The 17,677-nt window shown below is 31.4% G+C and overlaps 1 protein-coding gene across 1 annotated transcript in view; it reads left to right on the plus strand.

Annotated features, from left to right (window-relative positions):
• unc-13 (protein unc13 homolog) overlaps nt 1-17,677 on the plus strand; it is a 907,591-nt gene that overhangs the window by 157,422 nt on the left and 732,492 nt on the right. The window contains exon 5 of the mRNA XM_089594724.1: nt 5,656-5,746. Within this exon, the coding sequence (XP_089450850.1) occupies nt 5,656-5,746 (91 nt within the window). The remainder of the gene's footprint in view (nt 1-5,655; nt 5,747-17,677) is intronic.

Raw genomic sequence — 17,677 nt, forward strand, 5'->3', positions numbered from 1 at the left:
AAAATTAAACTTTTATTAATTAATTAAAAAAATTAAAGTACAACAATAACTATGTTATGACACGTGTATGTCGAAGAAGTACGTAAGAGACAGATGGGTTTCTTACATTGGTATAATATGTGTAAATATACACATAAATTATTGATACATTAAAAATGTGTAAGTTGATAATATGCATAAGACAAATTAACGTATATACATACTAGTGGGGCTTCGCCCCTTGCGCACTCCGCGCACTAACCCCCATACCCTTGTTTTGTTATAAGTCTGATTTTTTTGTTAATAAGCTTTGCATTAATATTTTATAAAGCCTTAAAAATGATAAATATAATTATTAGTACAAAAAAAAATTTATGTTTGTAGTATAAATTATATTCATATTGACATTTTCCTAATCTTTTAACTTGTTATTATTAGTTGAGATATCATTAAAATCTATCTTTCTTACTATGGAGCCTTAACGTGAAATACTTTTTTATGTTGGGATGCTGTGGTTTTGTAAAAATAATTCGAACTCTTTTAACATTTTTCTTTATTCAACTAATCAGGTCTAGCATATACTTCCTGAGGAGCGCAATAATATTAAAATAACTCAAAATGAGAAAAAAAAATAGTTTATCAAACATAAGCTGTGTTATAGAGAAAATATAAGCGAAGTGCACACATTAACGCAATGAATGCACGTCACCTATGCCACGGTATCAGAGAAATGGCGTCGGCATCGTACGTGATGGCATAGAGAGAGAGGGTGAGAGAGAGAGAGGGAAAGAGAGAAAGAGGAAGAGAGAGTGAGAGATAGGAAGAGAGAGAGAGCGAGAGAGAAATGGCTGACTATCAAAGTTGACTGTTTTACGTATCTCACCAGTAACAATGTAAGAAGACGCACGAGCTTTATTCAACCGAACGCAAGCCATACCCGTAGCATGCGGTTTTTCTCTTCACCTCAAGGCGTTCTCCTTGAAGGTTATCAACTGTATCAACAACTACATACCTCTCCCCAGTCACAATTCCAGTCCATCCCACATGGAAACAAGTACGTACTGGCTTATAAGTACTACGTATTCCCGAACAAAAGCAAATATTGCATAAAAATAATTTCTCAATTTAATCTTAAATAAACTAAAGCAAATGTATAATGAAAATAACAAAGTTTTTGAAGTGTGGCTGATGGATGGAGTTATCGAAGGCGTTTTTAAAGTTATACTTTTTAGCACGTTCTGCCCTACGGAGTAAGCCAACGATTTTAGATTGGTGACCTTGAGAAAAAATGTAACGGAGGTGGATTTTGCTTCGATTTTTTTCGTTTGTCATACCCCTCTTGACGTACTTCTGGTCTCCAGTACTATACCTCACAACATCATGTAGCTCCACACCACACATTTTAAATTGGGCTTTTATTTTTTCTTTTAACCAATTTCAGTTTTCAAAGAGATTTAAAAACCAGTCCTCTTGCACCTGGGCAAGCCCTTAACCCACTTTTCTATGAGCGGGCCCGACATAGAAACTTCATTTTGTCGTACAGTTCGTAATGTATTTTCAATGTAAATTTACATTTATTGTGAATTCAATAATTTGGTTTTATTTCACAATAAATTAACAAGTTATCAAATGAAATATATTTTTTTATTCAATAATTTTTAAAAAATTTGAAACGCTTATTTATTTCTTAATAATTTGTTACTTAAAAAATAAAATAATTGTTAATACAAATTTTTGACATTTTTTCAGACTTTTTATAATGAAAAAAAAAAAAATGTTTTTGCACTGCATCAATACAATAATTAATTTTTATTGCGTTTTCTTCTTTCAAAATTTTTCCTTTGTAATTGAAAACAAAATTCAGAGAAGTGGGAGGAGCGCAAATATGTGCTGCAATGCTGGAAATTATTTTTTAAAATTTGTAAATTTTTTCAAATTATTAAAATTAAAAATTCTTGAAATTAAACATGTGAAAAAGAGTACAGTTAAACTATCTGCTATTTTATAAGAGTATTTCTCATTTTCTTAGGAAGATTTTTTTAAACCCTCGGAAGATTCCATGAAAGAGCACAGTCTTTTACTGGTCAGCTGCCACATTGATTATATTGTATTTTGCCATAAATTATTGCTTATAATTATTCTTTTATTAGATACAAAAATTTTTATTCAAACAACACCCAACTAACGTTGGTATACTTTGTCCAAAGAAAATTGCACTACCTTTGTACATAATATCATTTCATACAAGGTGTATTTATATTTGTAATTATATTATTTGTCATATAATTTTATAGAAGCATAAATTCTTACTTGGGTACCCAAGCACTCACTATTTTTGAGGAGGGACAGGGTCGTTGTTGGCATCACTTACTGCATCACGTTTCAAAGAATAATAGCACCACCAAGCTGTGACCAGCTTTTAACGTATCGACTAATTAGGGATGCTCTTTATCTCTTGACATGTATTTTTGAAAAAAATCTAACGATTTTGAATACATAACATTAGCTATACTAAGGTTTTCACTAGGTGCAAGGAAACTTTAGATTTCTGTCATACAATTATTTCATCCCTCTAACAGTTCATTGTTAAATAAGTTATAATGAAGTAGCATTGCGTATTCTTACATGCAGCGTCACACATATTAATGACCGTACTAAATAAAAATTATTTTTATTTGGTAGGTCACTGATTTTTGAGAGCTGTTCTTTGAAACCAATTTATTTTTTGAAGATATAGAGTAAGGAGTACAAGACGTGGCAACTTTTAAAATTCTAGGAGTGGATTTTGTAGAACTAATATACTCAATAATAAATGTTTGGATTTCCCTATTTACGTGTGCCATTTTTGTAACCGTGAATATGAAATTAGTATTATTTCTATCCCCTACAATATTTTTTAAGATTTCAGATACCTGCTTGGAAAAGCATGGATTACTTACTATGAAAATGGTATCAATTTTATTATTTTTGCGGGATGGGATCAATAGGGTTATATAAAATAAAGTCCAAAAGAAAGAGTCATTAGTATTCTGATTGACCTGCCATGTTGTGCTTGTAAGATAGCTAAGAGAATTTGAGTTAACTTTCGAAAAGATTAATAATTAATAAGAGTATATGCCGCTCTCTGCATGGATGTCCTTACCAGAAATTAAAAAAATTAATTTACTTGACCATAACAGATGTAACGTGATAGCTAAAGCTATCATGTTACTACATACCTATATTTTTGGGCAAGTCATTGGTAGCTACCGAGTCCTATGATAATTTGTTTATTTGGTATGTATATGAATTCTTGAAACAATATTTAATGTGTGTCCTCAGTGCTGCGGACTGCAGCCCAAGAAGAGAGAGAGAGAGAGAGAGAGGGATCAAAGGTAATGAGAGAAGTTGAATGTGTGTAAGGTATGGTTAAGTAAATGTATGTGTAAGAAGAACAAGGGAGATGAATAAGCTTGCGATACATTGGGAACAAACTGAGGGTCAGGTTCATGGCATAAGTGAAAGCTGTTATTTATTTTAGGTAAAGAATTGGATGTAGGGCTTTTGTCTCTTGTAACTGCGTTTGGTGAGTTTTTTTAATCTGTCAAGTAAGTTTATTTGTTATAACTGCTTACTAGCTGTACAGTTACATATTAACTTGTAAAAATCTGAAGTAAATAATTTACATAGTGGTTATAGCGTCTCCTGTTGAGTGTGACGTTGTCTTGCACGAAAAGTAGTTATGTTTGAACCTTATAGTAAACAAAATTTAGGTCAAAAAACAGTAAAAGCCCACGAGTTAAAGTGTATCTGAAAGGGTTTTTTCCTTAGCTTGTGCATTTTAATTAAAATAATAGTTTGTCAACGATAATTAACTAAATACTGTAATGAATAAGCACGTAGATAGTGGCGGTTCTTGTGACAATAAAAGAAGATCAGAATGTTCTTCTTCAGCAGACAAGGGCGAGTGTGGGCCCTGCATAGTGCATACAGATCGCTTCCTTTAGGAAAACGTGATGACAGTCAGCTTCTAGCATTGTAAAGATATGCTGCAGCGTCAACATAGGGTCTGCCTGCAAATATATACAAGACTAAAAAAGTGGCAACATTTTCCTTGACCATGTCCAGAATCAATTACTGAAAGCTTTCTTAAAAGTTACTTTAATCATTAACGAGCTACTTTAACCTTATCAATTTGACCCTTGTGGACCATGCTTAAGTCTTCTGGTTAATTAATTACATCAAGCGAAAACTTTTAAAATGGCATGCTGCCTTTTGGGCACGTCTGACTAGCTTTTTCTCGTCCTACAAAATAATCGTCCTTACCATTTAAAGAAAGTCCTGTCACTGGGATGCCTTTAACGATAATCCGCATAATGCAAGTATTACGGTCAAAAAATAAAGAAAAAAAGTCTTGAAGACGATGATAACCAGCCCATTATCACGAACAGCCAGTATTACGCAGAACCAGGTAAAATACTACATCTGAGCATCATGCAACGTGGAGTATATAAGACAATAATGTTCAAAAAGATTTTAAAGCCAAATTTAGAGGTTTTACATCACCTCTTATATACATATATATACATACATACATATCTCACGGCAAATGTCTTGATATTTCCTACCAGTCACATTACCAAAAGACTTACACAAACTTACCCAACAATACCCTTTGTAATACGGCATAGAGCCGCTGTATACTCTTATCACGTGTTATAAAGGCCTAAATCTCCTGATGCATTTTGAACTGTAGATAATAGTGTTTATCTCATTTCAGTTCAAACAATAACACAGTTTCAGTGGTCCTGAGTTACGCTATCTTGCTCGGAGAAATAAATATTTATTTTAACACTTCATTTTTGATCGAAATTTGATACAAAAAATTTAAAGCACACAATTACTTACGCCCGAGAACACTTTGTCATAGTTTGGGCAGCGAGTAGGACATAGAGATGTTGTCTATCTGATATGAGAGAAGACCTATTTATAGCCATTGTCTTATGTCTATCTTATTCTCGCAATGGATAAGTCAAAACGGACCTGTTATAAAAATTTTCTTCTTATTTTATTTTAACCATAAGATGTTAACAACAGGTCTATTATTAAATAAAAATTAGCAAGGGTCTCTAATCTCATACTTATTACTTTACATTTTGTTTCTTAAACTTTTTTGTAATCACTTTTATATTAAAAGGAAGCCAAAGGAAAAAAAATTGTTTCTTTTTCATATGATTTTGAATTTTATTATTATAGATGTTAGATTTTCTGTAATTACTCTAATGATGCATAAGACAGATTATATGGTATAATGAAAGCATACTGATAAATTGTACAGCTACTTTTTTCTCCTTCAATTATTTATAATGCGTCAAAGTCTTTTAAGAATCTGAGACATCTAAATTGTGTTATAAAATTATAAACAGTAACTTACTTTTACTAAGAAAATATGTAAGGCTTTAAAATAATAGTACGTTATTAAAAAACAAAACTTTATTTTTTGAGTAACTACTTAAATAAAAAATGTCTTAATCACATAAAAGTGCTCATTAAAATACTTGTTCTATTTATTCATGTGTGAAACTCTACAAACTTATCAACACGTTTAACATTGTCAGGTTTTTTTTAGGGATAAAATATATTAAGACTTTCTTTATTTAAAACCCTTTTCATAAAAGTATTCTTTTATTTTTATAGGCATACGGGAGAAATAACGTTTTACAGCAACATTGACAGTATGCCAGACATCCGACCTCGAAGAAAATCAGTACCATTAGTTTCAGAATTGGTAAGTTTTTCGTGTTCTTTTACAATTTTAATAGAGTATAGGTTTATTTATGCCATCTATTATTAATTTTGTTATAAGTTATAACCTTTTCCTTAATTAATTTAGTGATGGGACATCCATCTTGTTAAGAACTAAAACGGTGAAACAATGAAGCTTTCACATGAAGGCCATTACATAAAACTTTGAAATGAAGTGCATTTTAAATTATAGCGTCTCTTAAGACGAAAGCTAATCAAATGTAACTCAGTAGTCAGTAGAAAACGCTGTTAAGGATTTTTTTTAAGGCCATCAAATTTTTAAGATAGGACATGCAACATAAATTCGCGTGCAAAAATAAATTAGCTTTCTATTTACAGCTTAAATTTGAAAAAATCTGTGTTTTCCGAGTGAGAGTTTTTGATTATTATTTTAGTCTTAGAACTAAAATATCTATTAAGTTATGTTCAAGTCATAACCAGAATTTTGTTGTGTTCCTTTGTTGTAGTACCTCTTTAAGTATTATGTTACAATTATCCATGTAAGATTAACAATGAATTGACAAGACTTTTTCTCTAAATTCCTTATAAATTATCTATTCATAATGTGCAACAATATTTGTGGCAGAGAAAATTATAAGACAAATAATGCTAGAGATTAATATGATATTTTGAACAGATGAAATACTTTAACACAAAAGTAAATAAAAAGTCACACACTGGAGTAATGCTTGGAAAAAATGCGAAGTCAAACTAAGCTAATGAAACTAGTTGATGCTATCTTACAACCATGATAGGGGTAAGAAAAATAGTTAAGATATGAATACTTATGAGTTTAAGCAAAACGACTTACCATGTATCTAAACTTGCAACTATAGTTAGTTTGAAAATTTTCTGATGAATAAAACATGACAAAAATCATTTTAATAAGTAAGGATTATCCTGATTTTTTTTGGTTATTTTTCTAGAATTTAGTTTTACACATTTTAAGGTTGAAGTTAACAAATTATTATTCAGTGGAAAATGTTGTTACGGGCTGTAGAATAGTTTTCTTATGAGATAAAAAGTATTTATAAAAAAAATAAATTGAATAGTTGTTTGGAAGAGTACGTTATACAGATCTTTATTTTTAGCAGGAGCAGGTGTCCTTTAATTAAGTAATATATAATTACAGAAGTTAATGAAGCATTATAGTCATACTGTTAAAAGTGGCCGTTGGGTTTGGGCAACTTTAAGTGGGGAAGTGTGGCTGGAAGAGATCAGAGTCACTCTCGAGTAACTTGAACCGTCCTTTTAAGTCGAACAACGATAGTGGCACTCCTTCCGATGTTGTTGGCGTTGTGGCTCCGTTTGATTTATCGGAATCCAGCTCATCAGAGAGGTGCGGCGATTAAGCGGTAATTTGTAGAGGCCTCAAAGAGTTGGTCGCCAGGTTGACTAGTGGGTGTCTAGTTTCTTTTTTTTTCATAATATTCCAATATTACAAGACACCATCTCTCCTACCCTTGCTGGGGTGTCTTGGACTCGCCTTGGTAATCTTCTCTATGTCGAGAGGTCTCTGGATCTTGGAGAGGGGGTTATACCTGAACCACACTCTGGATGAGTGGCTTGAGAGCCTCCAACACCTCGGAGCTCGTAGCAGGAGAGGGTGTAGTAGGTGGAGGTGGTAGTCGGGGAACAAAGCTACTTGGTTTTGCAGGGGTGGCCCGTACCCTCTGAGTGGGATCATCTTTAATGTGACCGATGGAAGGTTGGGTTATATCTTTGAAAAAATCTTCAGGGAATTGGATAGCCACGTCCCGAGTAGCCTTCTTTGGTTGGAATTCTATGGAGGTGACTACCGCCTATCTCTGGGTGATACAATCGTCTGTTTGTTGGCCTGGGGCCAACTGTCTCCACTCCTGAGTGAAAGGGGGGAGCTTATGAGCACCCAATTCCAAAGGTAAGACTTAAGAAAAGGCTTGAGGGAGAAGAAGGTATATACAAGGGTCTTATATTGGTACAGTGATGTTTATATACTATGTACTTAATCAATTGAGTGGCTAGGAGTTATGCATTACACGTATTTGCATATCTCGGATTGATGATCGATGGTCGTCACGCAGTCCTTCTTATATACTTTACGTTGCCTTCTTACTCGCGATGTTCACTAAAGACTAGTAGTTGCCACCTTGCGAGCGGTAGATGGTACTATCAAGTGCAAAGTTTGAAGTCGGAGCTGCGCGTGATATTTCAAAATTCAAATTTATGTAAAACGATCGAATTTAAAGAAAAATGATTATTTTAATATATGATAATTATCAAAATAATACCCCAGACGGTAACAATACATTTTTTTTTTACTATTAGAATCGCTTTAAAACATTGGTATCAATTGTTGTCTAAAAAGCGTAATTTGAGAATGACCTTTGTCTTTTGTAAATTAAATAGTTCTAATGGAATTGATATTTAACAATTTTCTTGTTTATGATAAATATATAGTTTTAAGTATAATGTAGCTTAATTTCAAAAGCCCACGTTATGTCTTAGAATGTTGTTTAACATAAGCATCTAAGCATAGTTACTATTAAAATATTGAGAATTTGATCATTTTAATCACTTGTGCTCAATATAAAAAAAGCCATGGATTTTCTCAACAAATTAAAAAAAAATTGGTGGTAGATAATAAGAAAATACGTTTAGATTATAAAAATCTTGCTTTCGATACACAACGATTGAGTAAAATATTGAAGACGAACACCAGTTAAGTAAAAAGAGTAATTTAACGTTGTGTATACCCTGTGGATGTTTAATAGACAAAATTATAGAAAGTGTTACTAGAGGCCTTAGCTCAAGCATGTGTCTCGTACGCACTGGTGTTACAGTTTCACTGCCGTTTGCATTGGCACGTAACGTCAAGTAAATGCGCAAGAGTCCCTAAGCTTAATTTACTGAGCATCATGTTACAATTATTAGCTAGAACGTGAGTCACAACTTTTTATGTTTGAAATGGTTTATTGAAATCGTTTAAATCTTGCTAGACGTACGATAAAAAAAATAAAATACATTTGAACGACTCACTCTTCACTAGAAAAAGTAATTTATTAACCGTTTTCTCACCATCAGATGACTCAAAAACCTCTAAGAATAAAAATTGCCGTAAGGGCTCCCAATTTTCTAAAATTCGTTTTCTACGCTCAAACATTTCAAGTCATTTAGTTCCGTATAATTTCAGTATCTGATTCATTTTGACACCAGCATCTCCCTAAAATTCTTTTAAAATTGTGCTATGTTTAGGGCTTTTTGACAAATAACTTGCTATTCTTCGTACAAAAATTCTACTTCTGATGAAATTTGTGTAAAACTGTGCTTCGCACAAGAGCGAATAAATGGCGAATGCAATTCATTAGAATAAAATTAGGGCAAACTTTTCTTAAATTACTTGCGAAAGAATTAAAACGTCCTATCATTGCATTAGCACTGTTACTAGCTAAACCGACAACATTAATCCACGGTATTTCAAATTGTTCAAATTTAATTTTAAACGGCTTGAAGATTTTTTCAGCAGAAGCCAAAGTCGCGTCGAATTCCACGAAAGTTAAATGATGACCACAATTTTATTACTTTCATAATTTAACTATTGTACAGCAATACACAAAACTTTTGTATTACAACGATCTGTACTTTCATCAATTGATAGAGAAAAATAAACTTTTTTTAACTTTTCGACGACTTTCATTTCAATTTCACGAGCCAAAAAATTTACGATAAGCCCCGAGCATTTTGTACTTCTGAAAGTCATTGATTGCGTCATCTCTGGATTTGAAGATAATTTTTTAACCAAAGAGAGCAAGTCATTGACAAGAACAATACTGATACTATGTTGAGCAAAAAAAAGACTTAACGTCAACTCCGATTGTTGGCAAAGTTCTTTGTTGGACAGTAATGTCACCGTGAGGGGGACAAACGTCAACATTGTTTTGATATGATATTGTGCATTGTGGTAATTATTAATATCATATTTATTGCTTGCATTAACTAATATTTAACAAGATAAGCACTTACGCTAACTTACACTAACGCTCCCGCACGCATCAAGTTCAATTATGCGTATTTATCGACATCATAAAAACAAAATCTCACCTTAATACTGCCAAATGAAGAAATAATATATCCAGAGGTCCTCGCAAGCTAACAGCCGTTAATGGAATGAGCGAGAAAGGTGGTTCATGCATGCAGTGCATTGTTCTGTATTGATAAGCAATCGAGAAAATCAGCCTAGTACTACCATACATGCAGTAATATACAAGCTACTGATTTTCTGCTTGACAGCAGCAGGACGTAAACAAGACCAGTAGCTCGCAGCTTTGGTGATTCCAACACAAATTATATACACGCTTCAATTTTGATGCTACACTGTGATATTCATTTTGTGTGAAATAATAAATTTAAACTGGAAATTTTGGAGAAGACTACTAGAAGTAATTCTTTTTGATATTTTTAGCAAGCAGTGGTTGCATAAAGTTATAGATTGTTTAGTAAATTATACAATTATTTCCACACATGTTTTTTAAATCAATGTTTCGTTTTTTTTTTTTTTTCTTTTTTTTTTCATACTGAAACATACAGTTAAATAACAAATGCATGTATGATATGGTCACCTTCGGTATAAGGATTCTGAGCACGAGAAAATACGGGAGAGAAAGAGAGAGCGTAAACTCACAAGAACGGTCATATGTGATGAGACTTGGATTTGTAGTACGAATTGAGTACTAATTAGAAATTGTAAGACGTGATTACCTGCTTTTGTAGAAAAAACTGTAAATTTTTTAATCTTCAATTATTGAGTAATTTCTCAATCAACAAATCCACTCTACTCTTTTTTTTTACAAAGTAATATCCTCAAACAAGATCAAGGAGGTATAGCAACTCATAAAATTCTTTAGCTTTTAAGCAATACTTTTAATTATTTTTGGCAGAAAATTATTATACACAAAAATAAAAGGGGGTCTTCAAAAAATTTTTTTTACCGTTACAGGAATTTAAAAAAAATTAATATGCAAAAGACAGTTTTTTATGCCTTTCCATTTTTTTGACCTTAATTTTATAACTTATCACATTTTTATAATTACTATTTAATACTTAGTAATGAAAAAGTTTGGCGTGGCTTTAGTTATTAAAAATTTACTTAATTATTTATTAATTCTCAGTATACTTCCTGTAATTTGTACAAAAAAAGTATTTATAAGCATTAGCTTATAGGCCTTACAGTAGTTTATAATAAGAATATTAAATAAATAGATATATGAGGATGAGAAAAAAAAAAATTGACGCCACCAAGATTTGATAGTCAGCCCGTTCTTGAGGATAGGAGAGAGTAACTGCGCACTGCGCATTCGGCGAATTTTCAAAAATCTGGGAGCCTTGCATCAGTCTTTCATCCCTTAATGAATTTTTTTGACATTTTTCTCTCTTTTTTTTTAATAGCGTTGGCCTTGTCTTTTTCTTGCTTCTTAAGTGAAACTTCTTTTTTTTGTTGTTCTTTTTTCCCTTTTTCTGTACTTGAAATGCAGGGTGAGAAAATATTCATGGGAACAGAGGTGAAATTAGTTGTCTCTCTTTATCACTTTAAATGAATAATATTTCTTTAGATTATGCAATGAATAAATAACCATAAAAAGCATACAGTAGACTTACGTGTATTAGTTGTAAGATCAATTATTATTCCATTGTTCTTATTATGAACTAGAGTTTTTTTTTGGATAAACCTGTAGCAGAGTCGTTGCTTGCCTTATAAACACTAATAGAATGTTAATCGTGTGACAACAAATCAGCTGCCATATCTTTAAATATATATATATATATATATATATATATATATATGTATGTATTTAACTTATTAAAGATATTTCGGAGAAACAAAAGTTTTGCTTAAACTTCGTTTAATACAATTATTATTTAATTTTTTTTCAATAGAATCTAAACCGTTTCCGTTCTTACGTAGTTGATTTTTATTATATGCATGTTCTCCACAGCCATTTTTCGATACTTCATTGATCGATGAACAAATTGTTGAATTAGTACTTGATTCTTGACGTCTGGCTAAAACCAAATCTTGGGGGTCAAGGCAAAAGTCTGCCAGTGGATCATCCATCACCCCTATTCATTTTTTCCGTGGTAAGTCATTTCTAAAAGAAGAATATACCGGCTTCGTATCATTTGCTTGTAGGCTAGATTAGTAAGTAGAGGGGGTATCGGATGGCTACAAACAACGCACCTTGATATTTGTTTGTGTACGGTTAATATCTGATACATCCTTCAGCAGACCAGAGTATCGAACTTATTTTTTAAAACAAATGAGACGTCAGGGCTTTCTCTAGTCCTGCGATCTTTACTATCTACAGCAAAAAAGTCAATACTAACAAGATTCATTAATGTATATAAAATTTTGTGGTCAGTAAAAAAGCTAAGTTATCGTTACACATTAGTGAAGGTATACGTATCTTAAATAAAAACAAATTTACTTAAGAAGATAAATCCGGAATAAACGTGTCATATTTTGATTCACTAGGCTGATCAGGCAGATCATCTGGCATGACTGTGATAAAAAAAACCTGTACGATTTGACCAGTCAGTTACGAATTGCCTTTCTTTAGTCTTTGGAATCCATCATTTTCTGTAAATAGTGTTATTAGCTGAATTAAATCTTCTTCAGAATTATAATCTTTTAAAAAAAGTGTCGTATCAAAGTATTCGTTGGATTTATCGAAAACTACTTCTAATTCTTCAATATTGTCAACTGAGCTAACCGAATTGATAATAAGACAACTAATGAAATGTCAAATTTCTTATTGTCGTCCAGTACCTTGATAACATCTCAATTTTTTCTCTTTTTTCCTAAGTTCAAGTAATTTTTTTTAGTGCTGATAACACAAGGAAGGAATTCCTCATGGGCTATCTTGCTTCGATCAATACTTACGTATTTATTTTAACTATCCCTTTACAACTTGAAACCAAATAAAATTTTTTTTATGAAAAATTTTTCAAGTACTTGGAAACATTTTTCAAGAGCATTAAGAATTCACATTAAACAAATGGTTTCCCCTAGTTTTTTATAAAAAAAAATATACACATATAGTACGGTTAATCATGTCCTATGACAAACAAAACGTAATTTATTATTTTTACCTGACTTTTCCCCCATTATTCCGTAAAATTTGAATAATTTTTTGATTAATAAGTCTCCACTCCTTTGCTTATTGAACTCATTTCTTGGAGATTCTTCTAAATTATTGCTAGTCACAACAATACGTTGTAATAATTATCTCAGTTCATGGATGTTTTAATGTACAATTTCAATAAAGTCCTTGTTGATTTTTCTATTTGTGAAGATTTTTTATTTGACTTTTTTTTACATTTTAAACAGAGTCATTTACACCATTGGCATTATATAAGTAGAGCCCACGTGTTTAAAAACGTTTTTAATAGTTTCTGAGAAATCTGAAAATTTCAAAGCTAATTTTAAAATATTAGCAAACACATGCTTTTTTAAGTCCATCATTTGATTCTTTGTTTTTCAGTTTCTGAGCACTCATTTATATGCATCTTTTAATAAATAAAATTCTTATACATCTAGACGTCTTATGACATGGGTGGGATTTACGTATAATGCCGTAATTTATGGGCCAGGTAGAAGTTATGGGAGGGGATAGATAAGTCAACACCAGCGTGCGTAGTGGTGAAAATAGGAGACCTGGGGTACCAAATTACTGTCATTTTTGCTTAATGAAGAAAAGAATAACAGCATTTCGTTAAATTTACAGATGTTATCATCACGTTTACATAAATAATATTAATATTATGAAATTGCAGTTGTACAAATATAAAAAAAGGAGCTATGTGGTACCAAGAACGCTTGTAAAATGTTTGAATGTAACAATATATTAATAAAGTCTCGTTAGTTTTCGATTCAAAGCTTACTCTCAGAAGCAGACGGCCAAAAAAATAGTATATTGCGTACGAGTTTGCAAAGGCTTCGATTTACGAACCGAGAGGTTTAGGCGAGGGCCGTAACGAGGTTCGTAAAGAAGCCTTTTCGAACGAGTTTTGTATACTATTTTTCCGTGCGAAGGTGCTATTTTGAGGTTAGAAGGCGGAAAAAATAGTTACGTGAAATAAGACATGATCATTGTGATTTCTATTATTAAAACTTTTATGAAATATGGGTGTAAGAAAAAGCTGTGTTGTTCAGTGTAACAGTAGCGCAAAGACAGTCGAAGTAAAATTACATAAATTTCGGTGATTATCTAACTGTGAATAAAGGTAATTTTCATGTGCATTGCAACTTAGACAATTTTCAAAATAATCTGAATAAAATGTATATGCAGGTTAACTTTTTACGGAGCTGAAGTTACCGAGGTCTGCCTTATTACGATGGGACTTGTCAAATTGCTAACTCCATCACTTTGAAATTCTATAACATCGCACACATGACTACTTTCAACCAACTGCTTACTTTTTTTTAAGGCTTCAGAGTTAAAATAAATTGACTGTTTGATATTCCTAAGGCCTGTTTTTATGATAACATCCAATATCAGATGAATAAATATACTTTTTTTTTGCTAATTAATTAATTACTACTAAAAGTGTGCATCGGTGTATGCTGTTGACGTATAATGTGGGTACCCGCGGTTGCATGATTTTGATACCAAGAGTGGCGCTGCATGACATGCACCTTGCCAATATTTGATTTTTTTATAAAACTAACAAACAGGTAGGGTGAGGTAAGATGAGTATTCGTTAGCGTACAATGTAATAGAAAAAAAATAGAAGAAACATATTTCTTCAACTGTTTGAAAAAAAAGTTACATAGCTATAAAAAAACTTCTGAGGCCATCAACTTTTTTTCAATGTGACCAACATCCTTATTTTCTGGTAGATTTTGTAAAATAATTTCTCTTAGAGAATTTCTTAGAGGGAATATTATCATTGGTGAAGCCAGTCTGTCAGATGCACATGTAGTTAGAAGAACGATCAAGTTAGCTTTCTCATTGCTACTCACAACTTTGTGGGTGGAATGGCAAGCAAGAACAGTGTTGTTTTTTGGCGCAAGCATAAATGTAGATTTATCCAAACTGAGTACTGAATCTGCAGTTATCTTTTTAAAATTTAATTTTTTTAAATAATTTTGTAGTCGAGTAAACCATTGTCTTAACTCTTTTTTTGTAACCGACATTTTTTTTTATGTAAGATTTTGAGCAGTTTGAAAGAGAACATTACTATTTTATTTCATAAAAGCATCATACCATTTTTTCCAGGCCTATTATCTTAGAAAGGGTTCACCCCTCTATTAACAACTTAAAATCTTTGTACATACTCCAGAAGTTAAATTTTTTTCGTTGGAAATTTTCTAGAAGAACAAATCAGAGTTATTCATTAATATCTTTTTTTTCTTCTGAAGTCAAAATAGTTTGTGGACCCTTGCTGCAAAATAAAGGTGTCAGATTATTTATTCTGTTAAAGAGTATCGTTTAAGGAACCTAAAATTTTTTTTGCAGCAGAACTTAAAGTCTCTCTTTCATCAACTGCACAAAGACCCTTTTCTAAAACTTCAATAACATACTGTTCTTTTTTTCTTGTAACAACTATTGTTTTTCTTCTTACATTGACTTTAGTTTAAATCAATTAATTCTAACTCTTAGTACTTTATTGAATGACGTAAGTTTTCTGAATGTTTTCAATTTTATTCGTTTTTTTTTTTTTTTAGTCATTTTGAAACTTCAGTTGATAATTTCTGAAATGCAAGTATGTCAAATCCAATTATTCGTTTTATTAAAGAAGGAATTAAGCAAATACTAAATCATTTACTTTTTTAAGTAGATAACAAATAACCTACGGTTACCCGTACTGAGTAGATAGTTTTCAGATTTGACTTCCTTGGACGCAAAAATATGTTATTTTGTCAATTCACATTCACCCATCCACGTCTATTTGTATACTTGATTAAAATATTAAGTAAGAAAACCGTTATCATTATAATTCATTTAATCTTACTCTATAAATATTCACTGTGATTAATATAATAGCTTAAACAATTAGTCAATTGTACGCTTGTTTACGCTTCATCCCTAGCCCAAAAAATGCAGTACTGGAACAAGGTACGCCATATCATTCCGGTATGAAACACTCATTTCAAAATTCAAATGCACACTGAGACGCGTAATTTTGAACTAAAACAGTTTTTCTGTTGGTTATTCAATACCTGCTTTCAATTGTGTATTATCACCGAATTAATGACAAGTAACAATCATTTTTGTACTAAGAACGGTTTTTAAATTTTTTCATCACAAAATGCCAAATTCATACTAAGATTCAAAATGAGAAAAATAGGTAAGGTATTCTACGTCACAAAATGGGTATTAAAATATTTTTTTACGATTCTTATTTAATATTAAGTATCGTTATTTTAGTAAACTATAACAGATGGTGTTCTGTTAGATGTAACTAAATTTTTTTTATTACAACTTGCAGTAACTTATCATCTGTAACAACACTTTATCAGTATGGTTTAAGTTTATGTGCTTATCCAGTACTGCCTACTTTACATTAATAAGGATACACTTAGTTTGATGTGAGATGTATCAGAGTGACATACAAATAGTTTCTTAAATTATTTTTAAATAGTTTGATATCCAGGATATGCACGATTGAAGGTCAAAAAGCACCATACTAACTAGAATGGTGCTCATACAATATATCAAATATCGTTCAGCATCTGGGAATCAAGAAAAACTAAGTTCTTTACTGTTCTACACTCTGTTAGTCACAAAGTTAATTTTTAATGTTCATTGGCAATTGTAATACCCGGGAGTCAGGAGCAATAAGATTTTGGCTAGTAACGCAAATTTGTCTCTGTTTTGTTCATTTTTGGTTCTAATGTTGTTTTTTACTATTATTTTATTGTATTGTTTGTCTTTATTGTGCAGGTTTCAGTAATACATTTAAGTAGCGAGATTGATCTACCGTAATAAAATTTTTTTGTTAGTTCTCTTATAGTTATATTTTAGTTTGTTAAAATTAACACATAACATCACTCGGAATTTTTTTTCCTGTTATTCCTTTATTTCATTGTTCTAACAATATATTTTCTTATTCAGGTACAACAAGTTCAGTATTTTCATCAATAGTAGTATCACTTGCTCTTTGCAACTTGGTAATTATTTCTTTTACTGACTTGCTTCTTATTTTATTTTATTTTTTCATTTAATTTAAATTCTTATAATGATGACTTTTCCTGTTATTTTGAGTTTTTAATGTTCTAAGTTAGTGGTCATATTTATATTCTTATGATCTGGGCATATCATTAGTTCTTTACTCACAATTTTTTCACTCAGTTTTATTGAAATTCCTCTGTTGAAACATAATTTCATACATAACATGTACGTAATCGTAGCATACTTAACTTTAGAGTGACATAAGTTAGGCTTTTTCACCGATATTAAAAGACACTTTTACTTTTATCACCATTTGATTTGAAAATAAAACTGTAGTTTAAATAACAATAATTATTGTCAATAATAAAGTCTATTATTAGAATTTTAACAGTACTTGAATGTTGATGACCTTACTTCAAAATTCTGTTACTTTAGGTACATTTAGAGCTCACTATAATAATTTAATATTCCTAAATATTTAGTGCAAATACATCAAGTGCTTGTAACTAACTAACTAGGATACGTGGACAAAGGAATGCAAGAGTGATGATGACGATTCAGCTATGTTTCATCGTAATGATTCATGGATGTTATGAATCACGTTTTCTACTCCGTTTGCGTGTGTTAAATACAAAAATTTACATGCATATTATTCTTGAATCATACTCAGAATTCGCTGTTATTCATTTAGTATTTACATGGTTCTCTTATTTTCCTCAGTCAGCTAATAAAAACAGCTTATAGCAAAGTATCCTGAGATTAAT

This window comes from Copidosoma floridanum, unplaced genomic scaffold, assembly GCF_036245765.1.
Source record: "Copidosoma floridanum isolate Cflo_tuat_1 unplaced genomic scaffold, Cflo_Japanese_pri ptg000021l, whole genome shotgun sequence".
Lineage (NCBI taxonomy): Eukaryota > Metazoa > Arthropoda > Insecta > Hymenoptera > Encyrtidae > Copidosoma > Copidosoma floridanum.